The sequence below is a fragment of the Haliotis asinina genome, chromosome 11, assembly GCF_037392515.1.
Source record: "Haliotis asinina isolate JCU_RB_2024 chromosome 11, JCU_Hal_asi_v2, whole genome shotgun sequence".
NCBI classification, from domain to species: domain Eukaryota; kingdom Metazoa; phylum Mollusca; class Gastropoda; order Lepetellida; family Haliotidae; genus Haliotis; species Haliotis asinina.
Genome location: NC_090290.1, coordinates 19,653,271 through 19,665,711, shown reverse-complemented (window position 1 = coordinate 19,665,711; position 12,441 = coordinate 19,653,271). Strand labels below are relative to the sequence as shown.

At 38.9% G+C, this 12,441-nt stretch overlaps 1 protein-coding gene across 1 annotated transcript; it reads left to right on the top strand.

The window, feature by feature from the left end:
- The first annotated feature begins 9,100 nt into the window (after window positions 1-9,100).
- Window positions 9,101-12,055, top strand: LOC137255332 (ankyrin repeat domain-containing protein 50-like). Its single transcript, XM_067792782.1, has 2 exons — window positions 9,101-9,143; window positions 11,415-12,055. The coding sequence occupies exons 1-2, from the start codon at window positions 9,101-9,103 to the stop codon at window positions 12,053-12,055; spliced, it is 684 nt and encodes a 227-aa protein (XP_067648883.1).
- The last annotated feature ends 386 nt before the right edge of the window (window positions 12,056-12,441 follow it).

Sequence of the window (12,441 nt, the reverse complement as noted above, 5' to 3'; positions counted from 1 at the left end):
TCTGCTCCTTAAGTATATTCCACATGACGCAGAGAAGAAAACTGACGAAAGAACAAGCAACCGGTATCACATGTTGTGCGTATATCGTGGATGAGATGGCTAACGTCTTTGTCAGTAGTGGGATATGAATATAGCACCATGTCTATTTAAGTGCATCACGCAGTTCCAAACCATAATACAAAGCTTTGTTAGCCATATGTGACCTGTACCATCCGATCAACACTACCCAATCATTGTGCAGCCCTTTACCGACCAAGCGACATTGGCCTTAGCAATTTTCGCTACTCTATTGTATGCCTGTGGACATTAGTGTCGCTTATTTGTTGATACTGACGCAAAACTGTATAAATTGATTCATCTGGTATATAAACCGTCAAGTCAAACACAAAACACGATCATTCTGCGTGTCTCCATTCTCTAGTCCTAGTCATTAGAATTTATGTGTGTGTAAATGATATTAAACTTTGGAAACGTAACCCGATGAAAACAACGATGATTTTCATAAAGGACTCGGTTTTATTGTACAAGCTATTGCGTCCTCCCAAACCGAATATTAAAAAGTCAGACATTAACGCCAAACGTCAGTACGGGGAACAACTTACTTTTACATCAGGAACATGTTTGTTGAAACATGTCTATAAACGTTGGCGATATTCGACCGTGACCTTACAGGAATATCAAGGACAGTTAAAGTGGTTTACCTTGGACTGTGCTCCATTACTGAATGACGGTAACCCGATGAAAACAACGATGATTTTCATAAAGGACTCGGTTTTATTGTACAAGCTATTGCGTCCTCCCAAACCGAATATTAAAAAGTCAGACATTAACGCCAAACGTCAGTACGGGGAACAACTTACTTTTACATCAGGAACATGTTTGTTGAAACATGTCTATAAACGTTGGCGATATTCGACCGTGACCTTACAGGAATATCAAGGACAGTTAAAGTGGTTTACCTTGGACTGTGCTCCATTACTGAATGACGGTAACCCGATGAAAACAACGATGATTTTCATAAAGGACTCGGTTTTATTGTACAAGCTATTGCGTCCTCCCAGACCGAATATTAAAAAGTCAGACATTAACGCCAAACGTCAGTACGGGGAACAACTTACTTTTACATCAGGAACATGTTTGTTGAAACATGTCTATAAACGTTGGCGATATTCGACCGTGACCTTACATGAATATCAAGGACAGTTAAAGTGGTTTACCTTGGACTGTGCTCCATTACTGAATGACGGTAACCCGATGAAAACAACGATGATTTTCATAAAGGACTCGGTTTTATTGTACAAGCTATTGCGTCCTCCCAAACCGAATATTAAAAAGTCAGACATTAACGCCAAACGTCAGTACGGGGAACAACTTACTTTTACATCAGGAACATGTTTGTTGAAACATGTCTATAAACGTTGGCGATATTCGACCGTGACCGTACAGGAATATCAAGGACAGTTAAAGTGGTTTACCTTGGACTGTGCTCCATTACTGAATGACGGTAACCCGATGAAAACAACGATGATTTTCATAAAGGACTCGGTTTTATTGTACAAGCTATTGCGTCCTCCCAAACCGAATATTAAAAAGTCAGACATTAACGCCAAACGTCAGTACGGGGAACAACTTACTTTTACATCAGGAACATGTTTGTTGAAACATGTCTATAAACGTTGGCGATATTCGACCGTGACCTTACAGGAATATCAAGGACAGTTAAAGTGGTTTACCTTGGACTGTGCTCCATTACTGAATGACGGTAACCCGATGAAAACAACGATGATTTTCATAAAGGACTCGGTTTTATTGTACAAGCTATTGCGTCCTCCCAAACCGAATATTAAAAAGTCAGACATTAACGCCAAACGTCAGTACGGGGAACAACTTACTTTTACATCAGGAACATGTTTGTTGAAACATGTCTATAAACGTTGGCGATATTCGACCGTGACCTTACAGGAATATCAAGGACAGTTAAAGTGGTTTACCTTGGACTGTGCTCCATTACTGAATGACGGTAACCCGATGAAAACAACGATGATTTTCATAAAGGACTCGGTTTTATTGTACAAGCTATTGCGTCCTCCCAAACCGAATATTAAAAAGTCAGACATTAACGCCAAACGTCAGTACGGGGAACAACTTACTTTTACATCAGGAACATGTTTGTTGAAACATGTCTATAAACGTTGGCGATATTCAACCGTGACCTTACATGAATATCAAGGACAGTTAAAGTGGTTTACCTTGGACTGTGCTCCATTACTGAATGACGGGCACCTTGCACATCAATTAATTATTTTCACCCTTGTCCCTGGTAAAATGCGTAATTCCATTACTTTCCATGGCCAGTAAATTGTGTCTCCCATAAAATATGTCCACATATCATAAAGAACATAAACGTTAATCATCTGTTTAAAAGTAAGGATTCGTTTAGATTATTATTATTTTTTTTTATTCAGACGTGAAATAATAGAAAACGGCACTGAAACCGAATGAATTAATGTCCGTATGTGATTTGCGTTCAAAGCAGTTCAGTTTTCGCCATAATACACATTTACTGAAATAATCCTTCAAAAAGAAAGCGACCAGACATATATCAACGTAATAAAAATAAAGATCATTAAGTAAAGAAACTATAAGTGATCTGCATTTGAAAAACCTGATAAACAGATGGACACTGGAACAAAAAATTTGTACAGAGAAACTGTTCAGGAATACCTGTTTGATGCCTGGCAGCTATATGATTTACAAGTGAACATAAGAACTACATTTTCAACAAACCATCAGTCAAGTGATAGTTTGAAACATTAATACAACACTCTTTTTCAAGGACTTTCCTTTTGAGTTCTTTTTTTCGCTGACGATGTTTCAAACAGTGGCTGCTTACCTTCAAACTGCTGCATTTTGAACAAAAATGAAGCAATATTTCTGCTGTGTATGGGCCTACTGTTTATCACATTATTTAACTGAAATCGTTAAATTATACGAAAGTTCTACCAGATGTACCTTTTTGATAAGATGCTACCCGTTTACCTAGCTTAATTGACCATATTTCCGTCGGTAGATTCGATATGGTCTGATTTATAGTTTGTACTTCTTTCAAACTGCTCTTTCACATACCCGTCTTTTTTACGTTTCAGTATAGTTTAGTGATCAATGCCAATCACGAAAATTTCAGTCAGGTGGTTAAGATCAATACTGAAAGGATTTTTTTATTTGCATTAACTGATGACCGTAAGCCCCATGATCCCAGCGTCGTGGCCTAACTTTGGTTGGGATGGCTAAAACCAGTGTCTTTCAAAGTTTACGTGGCAATGTCATGTGAAGAATCTTTCCTGACAGCTTTGTTTCCGTAGAGAACAAGAAAATCCCTCCACTGTACTAAAGACTTGTTATCTGATATGTGGTTTTTCATCACCTGACAAGTACCTTTTGTACCACGAGAAATGTGTTTGACTCAGGCTCATATGTGTAAATTGCGTACATGTACCGGCAAAAATTGTTTGACATGATACGTTCATGGCAGTACTTGAATGGTATATTCTTGACGTGTTTTACCTGCACTGTTACGGGAGAATGTCATTATCATTATCTGGATGTTGATATCATCAACACATCAAACAATAACATATCAGACCTTGTTTACAATGACATGTATACTCTAATACATGTGTAATATGTGAGTGGTAGTTACACTATTACACTATACTGTTATAGGACGTGTATTTGGTATGTCGGTAAATTAAGTGAAGGCACTTTTGAATATTAAGTTAAGACCACACCACTATACACAACACGCCATCTTTTCATTGTTCATTCTTTCTATAATTACAGTATAATTATGTTTATGTATAATTATGCTGACCGATGTCCGGTCAAACTGTACGGAACAGTTTGAGAGCGATTGAGCCAGGAAGCACGACGTCCGGGTCGTGCTACGTCGACACCATCTAGCTCGACGTCTCCGTTATCCAAAAGTATCCACTTGGCTGTATAGACATTACCTTCTTCTAAACCGGTGTAAAAGATTCATGCACTAAAGCCTATTTATGGGCGAGTTATACATGTTTGAAAATACAACATATTCGCTGAGCCGTTACTATTGCTTTAGCGTCTGCTGTGAAAATTGAAGTGTCATTGGATTATCTGGAAGATGATGTTTGTGACCCAATGACACTGGCACTAGCCACTGGGCAACTATCCTTGGATACATCTGTAAATAAGGATTTGTATTACTTTTGAACAGATTAAATGTCTTGTTTGTATTGTAATTCATTAGTTTCTGCTACTATGGTGATCTATCTTCAGTTGCTGGTGATGAATAAAATAGCCAGTATGTTATATTGTTTTGTCCAAATAGTGCTAGTAGTATTAAACTTCCACACTAGTTTTAACTGTAACTGTGATATTCTAGTTGTTTTACTGTCCTTTGACGACAGGTTTTCACTCAAATATACATATTTTATTTCAATATCAAATATGTTCACTGGAAGGCTGAAATAGCCCCGATGTGACCTTAAATATTAACGCACTCACTCACTCATTCGTTTCTTATTTTCAAATGTTGTTGATGTGAGGTCAGCTAGTAGCTTATATCGTCGAGCTCAGTGATAGCAGTAGTACTAAAGGTTTGCCTTTTAACCCCAGTGGCGAAATGAAAGAAAACGTTTTGTTGTACAGAGGATCAAAAACGGTATATCTTCAAAGTTGTAGACGACACTGGATGAAGACTTTTGTATTTGTCAATCACCAATAGTAACAGCCAAACTGATATTATCCACGTAACTTTAAAACGGTATGGACATGGCTTGTTTTGAGCAAAAATGACAAGATGAATGGCATCTGACAACAGACACTCCTGCTAATGCTCACTTAGCTTAGTCATGAGTTACAAGACTCCCGACGATCTACATTTGATTACTCTCTGTACATAGATTTGTTTAGATATTTCAAGTCACGTATGCTTGGCATGTAATTATAGAAACATCTGGCTGAAAAGATTGAAATGTAGTTGTTGGATGTTTATTTTTTTATTTTTTTTATTTTCATAAAAGCTGTGCATTATATCTCAGAATGCTCCTTGACGAATTGGCTTACTTGAATATTCAAGGAAGAATTTCATATGAACACATTTACGTCAAATTACACATCAGAAAAAGAAATGGGATTGTTCTTATCATGCACTGTATTTACCAAAGATGATACTTACAACGCAACTGATCTGACGATTAATACGCTCTCCAAGTGATCATTTTTCTATAATGTTGGATGCGGTTGTCGGGGAACAGTAAGTCCTGCAATCCTGATATACTTCGTAGAAAGTTTTTGATGTCAAAACTTGTAAGCGAAAAAGTGAATCTGGGTTGAGTTGTCTTTGAATGCTCATTGTGAACAGAAAGAATCCATTTAGGACGCGTTATTGCTCTGTTGTGAACACTACTACCTACAATATATGATTAAAGGTTATATACAATTTGGTAACTGGTTTCATTGTTTACTATATATGATTTGAAAAGAGTGGTTTCATTGGTTTTCTAGTTCTATTGTCTCATTATAGCCACAGATGGACAGGTGATCTGATGTGATGTGGCTCTGAGGTCTAGCATATGGTAGTAGCTCAATGGACAGAAGTGTTTTAAGTTTAGGTAGTAAATGTTTAGCTCATGGGTCACAGGTTCGAGTATTCCTTGGTGTGGTCTCGCCTGGGGTAACTGAGATCTAAGGTGCAGGTTTCTGTTCGGTATAATGTGCGATTAGCTCGCTGGTATAAGCAGTCGAAACCTGTTGTCTGAGTTGCAGGTAGATCCCCTGGTCGTTGCAGTAGAGGCTTTTTAAAAGTAATATTCTGGTTGTTCTAATTTTAGCTAACATTTCTTACAATCGCTTGCAGTTGAAGGGATGATGAAAATCCAGTTAGGATCCATGTAGGTAACAAAGGTACTGTTAGTCCCTCTGGTCCCTGAAATGGTGATCTCCGTTCAGTTGTTGTTGATCTATAGCCACGTTATATATTGTTCTGTCCAAATAGTGGATAAGTGAGTGATCTAACATAATGGTACATTATTGGCCAAAGGTGAATCAGTAATTTTAGGATGAATTTGAGCCAAGGGTTTGTGACTTAAGAGTACATTCAGAAATATTCGGGCTACATGAAGGCGTCCATGAATGCACTAGGGATATGGTGACGTGAATCAATCAAGATTGTGTGTCTTTCGCCAATCCCTGTGCATCTCTCTGACACCGAGTTGGACGGAGCAGTACAAAGGGACGGACTGTTGTTTCATTTATCAATAATAATACGTCAATTGAGTAGCTACAGCGTAGCACAAAAAGCACGTGCTTACACTTTAGAATTGAAAACAAACCAAAACATGTGTGATTGATGAATGTTAAAAAAATACATTCATGTTTCTGGTATAGCACCGTGGGATTCGACCGCTATAAAAGTAACACGTTTCGCTGATAACTTATAACAAAAACATGCATTTGTCTAGACTGAAAAATAAATTTTGTCTGAAAACAGGCTGACACATAAGTCCAAAGTATCTTAGTCTGCAGGCTACATCGATGATCTATTCTTTGAAATTGTTTTGCCTCTTAGGTAATGTATCTTTTGTTATGTGTACAAATGAGTACGAATTGTGCCAAACATTCGCCTACAATTGATTGTTGCTCTTTTAAACAACCCAGAATGACGCCACCTGACAACAGTACCAAGTATCTCTGTCATGTACTGATTCGTCGCCAATTGATAATCAGACACCCAGAAACCATATACAGCCTCTTCTGACAAACATTAAGACTGGTTCCGCTGGTATTGATACTTGGTCATTTATAGAAATTAAATTCACAATATTTACTTGCTCAGTGTCTGACTGGGTTTTATCGGCTAGATTGGGATTTAGTTTCATGGTTTGCATGTTTGGCTATGTTCTTCATGTTCGTCTTAACGGTATCTCGTGTTCAGAAGAATGTTTTACTTTTTTATACGCCATCGTCTCCCTGTTTTCAAAATGTTTCATCAATATGCCTACACTATCTATTTACCTGGCTCCACGCCAGTAGGTTGACGCAAGAAACCTATGCCAATGCTAAAACATCGATCTGTGAAAAGTAATAAATGCAACTAAACCCAAGACTTTTACTCCAGACAAATCAGAAATAGCTGAAGGGTTTATATCATTATGCAGTACACTAATCACATGTAGTCTGACGTGAAGCCCTTTCCCTGAGAACAACACGTCACCCGTACCAACTGCATATTCATGACAATCGGTACAGTCCTCCCAGTTCTTGTCGTTGCCAGATTCATACTGGTAATCTCGAGATAGATACCTAATACTGTCTATCCGGCGGTAGCTTCCAGACATAGGTGTTATGTTCACTGTTTGTCAGATGGTGGTCTGAAGAGGCGTTCATAACCTCATGTTCAATACTGCAGCCTCCAGAGACTGGTGCAAATAATCTTTGACCCTGACCGTGATTCTTGAACCCAGTGGTACCCGTGGTGTAGACGATGTATTTTGAACACCACATGGCGTCACCATATATGAGAGACTGTCTGAAACGACTCATAAAATTAACGGTTTTGTTGATATTTGTGTTTTTAATATTAACAACGAAGCAGTGCACACCTAAGAAGACAAAGAGGGGCGGTCAAGTTATAAGGAACGCTGGCATCAAACTGTGTCAGCTTAAATGTGCTGAAAGTGGTCAATGCTTAAGCGTTGAATACGGCATTGAGACTTTAACCTGCCGTTTATCTAGAGCTCAATCAAAGGATATCGAGCAGAAAGGAATACATGACAATCTTGCAAGGGATCATTCACATGTAAGTAAATGTGTCTCAAAAGCTCCGCATAATGATAACACCTTTCTACTGCATACGTTGAGACTGACGTCCACTGATTGTGAGGAAAACAAATGCACTTTTATCATGCACAAGGGATGGACTAGAGCGCAATATGAATATCAACATGATAATGATATTAGTAATTTGAGGATTATCATCCCCACACCGACTACAAAACACTGTACACAGCTTTTGTGCAAAGTTCGTATGATATGCTCTGATATCTTAAACAGAGCAATTTCGATGTTTTCCTCAAAATGCGATTGTGACGGGTAGGGCTGGTGAAATAATACATAATTTCATCAATTTAGTGGAGACTCTCGTATGGTAGGGTACCGAGGCAATAGGCTGGACTAGTGAAGCGGTGTTGAAGCCGAGTGGGTAAAACATACACTCAACTGGGTGAAGGTTGATTCCTGTCATGGGTACAGCGTGTGAAGCTCATTTCTGGTGTCCCTGATCAAAATAGCTAGACGCAGACAAAAGTTGCCCAGGGGTGTGTATATTTCTAGTATATAATATCCCCATACTAGTGGTTAGTCGAGTCTACAGTAACATGTGCTCTGGCTATTGTTTAACAATCACCTCTCAGGTTTATACAAATATTGGTGATTGAACTGGAACATAAATAAATAAAACTAGACGTTGATACATGATGTTTAGGGACAACATAACATAATTCTTCTTTTCCGTTTCCGAGGCCCCGACTGTTTCCTGTACACCCCTGTGCGGTTTCGGTCACCGATGTTTGAAGCCTCGATCTGGAAAAGCTATCTGTGTACAAGGTAATGACCGACATTTTTTCATATTGTCTCTCAGATACTCACTAGAGAGGATTGAGCCGCTCTTGATCTACTATATATGTATCTATTTGTCGTGCAGTTCTTTCTCACCATTAAAGACTTCCTGATGTGCTGTTATTTAATGCTCAATGCGCGCCGTATATTAGAGACAGACACTAATTAAAAGAAGCTGCGATTTCAGTCGTCATCGCTAACAAAAGGGAACGTCAAGGTCAAAAGGGGGAGCTACAAGTCCATTTAACAATCGAGTCCAAACGCAGACCACAGTCAAAACGAGACCAATGCTTCCTGTTCTTCTTATACATGAGATCAGCACCAACCAGTCAGACAAGCGCCAGCAATGTGTTGTTTATTGGCGTTGATATATTTGATTAGGTTCTGAGTTGGACATGGCAGGAAGATTTGTTTTGTTGGTGTATTCACGACAATGTTAAGCACGATGGTAGTTTCTACAAAGTCAGCACCAGTGCTGTGCACACCCAGTATGTTGGTAGAGTTCCTTGATGTACATATGTTTTAAGAAAACACAAAAACGTGTCCTTATACCTGTTGAAAATTGATACGGCCCATTGCAAAAATCATTTGTTCGTGCTGAAAATAATACTTCGTACACGCATGGAGCTAGGGAGAAGATCAGGGAACGTATTGTGCAAAAAAGTCAAATAGTCATTTTCTTGCCATTTTACGAAGTCACGTTTACAGTTTACATCCCATGCCATAGACAGATTACTATCAAGTACAATCTGACAGTATTAGACAGCCTTTTATGACGATGTTCCTACTTTATGTCAACTTTTTAACAATGTTTATGGCTACTTGACTTTAGCATATTTAAAGGAAATCAAAGTGACTGAAAACATACATCTTGTATTTCAGAGATCAGTTACTGCCCTTGAATTTGATACTTAACTGATATTTAAGTCACTTTATTTTCTACGTCACTTTTAGTTTCGGTGTGTTTTTTTGTCTCAAAGCGGATAGCTGCAACACGCGGCGTTAAGCAACATTCACTCACTCACTCACTACATCTGAGGAATTGTTGAAATTGTTTTCGTTCAAATTGTGTATCCAAATTCTCGAACGTTTATCATTTACATGAAGAAGGAATCGGATTTCATCAGACTATTGCACTGTCATCAAACGAACGATATGAGTTGGGTGACCTCTCTTGCCTATGCCAACAAAGAAAGAAGTGCATCAGATTTGAAGCCTAGCAGCTAGAACTTTCGTGACAACTCCATCTTGAGAGGCCTTAGACATGTAGCACCTCATATGCATTGAACACATGATATGGTGATGAAAATGCGCGAAAGATCTAGATTCCCATTTTTACTGAAATCACCGCTTTTGGTCAAGCCTCTGCCATGCCTCGCGTTAACCAAGCCTTCAATTCAAACCAAACTAAACAGCAAGCAAGAATCAACATCATTCTCACTTGTTCTGCGATTGTGTGTGTGTGTGTGATCGTAATGGACAAATAGTCTTCAGGAAAGGTGATGGGACTATGCACCACTGCCTAAATCTGTCACTGAAGTGTCCAGAATGCACGACTGAGACTCAGCTTTTTCAGCAACTACCATATCTCCTCATCTGAGAGTCTGTCAAACTTCCCTTGTTCCACAACATAACAAAACCTCTAGTCAACCGATTTCGAATTATACATAGCTGAGTACTTTTACACATCCACTAAGATAAAAGAAGTCAAAATGAGATTCAGTACCTTCATATTGCTAGCAAATGAGTATTGCGTAAAAAGGACTATGTGAACAAATTATGGTGTTTTTCACGTTAAATATATCTTGTCAACCAAGCCTGATCTTTAACTCATAGTGGCAAACAATAGCCCATTAATTACTGCATTCGCTCGTAACACGGAAAACCAGGGTTCCACGTGAAGAACATTTCTGAGGTCCCCTAGGTGAAGATTTCACTGGAATATTGGTAAAGGCGGCATAAAGTCTCACAAACACACTTGTGTCCAATTGTCAGCATCTGAATCCTCATCCATTCCTCTTGAAAAGCATATTCATGCAGATTATGAACAGGAGGATCGTGATGAATAGAGAACGCTTATATATAGATAGTTATCAAAATGTGGCATGACAACGATATCCAGTAGATCCTTTCCATGACGTTGACCATTGATTGTACCAGGTACTACAAAGAAATCCAACCTGCAATAATATTCCAATAACCAGCTTCATCATTGAGGCAACGCCAAAGGCGTCCGTTGCATTGATCACTTCATAAATATAAGCCTTGCGAGAACCATTAAGTAACCTTGCCGGTACCTTGAAGATTTTTTTATGATCATTTTTTGAACCATACTGTCCAGCATGTCCCTGGAATCAGGTCACGTTTGATTAATGGCCCTGTGTTCACATACACCATACACGACATAGCCCCGAAACGTCGTTTAAACACAATAAAACTAACTATCGCGATTAGATTATGTTTAACCAGACGTTAGATGCTTTCACACATCTTACATTCCATGTAGTAACACAACACCAGAGTGAACGGATTTGAACTAAACAGCACAGCTAAATTCATTATTCGCAGTTCTGACACAAGGAGGGATATTCATCAGAAAGAACAACAGACTTTGCATTAGAACCTCTAGATCTGAATTCCTTTCTGGCACATTATGCACGGGCGGTAAGACAGTGTGCATTCTTTTAGCACCATTCATGCAGTAAATGGCAGTAAATATTTAGCAAATTACTTTCCTCGTATAAATATCATATCCACAGATGAAAGGCAGAATGACTCTGAGAAATCTCCACAAAATGACGTTGACAAGCAGGACACATTTGCCAACAGTTCACTTCACGAGGCCTGCAAGAAGGGGGACATGGACCGAGTGAGACACATCCTGACCCATGGTTTAATGGGTATCAACAGCAAAGATGAGAAGGGAAGAACAGCAGCACTCATGATGGCAGCACAGCAGGGACACTGCAAAATATTTAAATTACGCAATGTGTCACACGTTTATCTCCATGGCAGCAAGGCCCTATTCCATGCCTGCATGGACGGACACATAACTGTGGTGAAGTATCTGTTGTCACTGGGCAGTGTTGATATTAACAGTATAGGTAGATACGGAATGACACCTTTGATGGTGGCTGCTTTAAACGGACATACACACCTTTTTGACGTCCTCGTGAGAAAGGGAGCTAATGCGTCATACGTGGATAACAAAGGATATAACATCCTTCATCTGGCCTCTGCACCTGGAGATATGAAGATGGTGAAGCACATCCTGTCAAAGAACTTGGTCGATATAAACGCCAGAGAAAAGAGTGGGAAAACGGCAGCCATGATAGCAAAGTTTCACAAAAGGAATAATGTGTATAAGTTTCTTGTTTCGCAGGGGTGTCAGGTGAAATAAGTGTAGCTTATGTGTTGATGCCATGCGCCATGATATGTTGGCGGTAATCAGTGACAGAATGTCACAATCTTCCTTAATGACATTGACAATCTAGTTATGTATTCTAAGTCGTTTCTGGCATTGAGTTACTCGTACAAATGTACGATACACAGTTTATGTCAAGCAGATAACAGATTAACAGATAGTTCTTGTCAAGAACAACGCCGAAAAAAACGTTCAGTGAGTAGATCATACGGCGGTAGATACTACAGATAGTTGCATTAAACCTATTAATCAGTTTGGATTTTAATCATTTATTTATCCATTTATTTATCTATTTATTTTGCTTATAAGCAACAACTTCATGTCTATTGCTGTCAGCAAGATTGACAGTAGGAAAACTCCAA

Coding starts and splice junctions, on each gene's coding strand:
- LOC137255332 (XM_067792782.1), top strand. CDS start 9,101: ATGGTAGTTTCTACAAAGTCAGCACCAGTGCTGTGCACACCCA. Junction 9,144..11,414: donor ACCAGTGCTGTGCACACCCA/GTATGTTGGTAG, acceptor TCATATCCACAG/ATGAAAGGCAGAATGACTCT.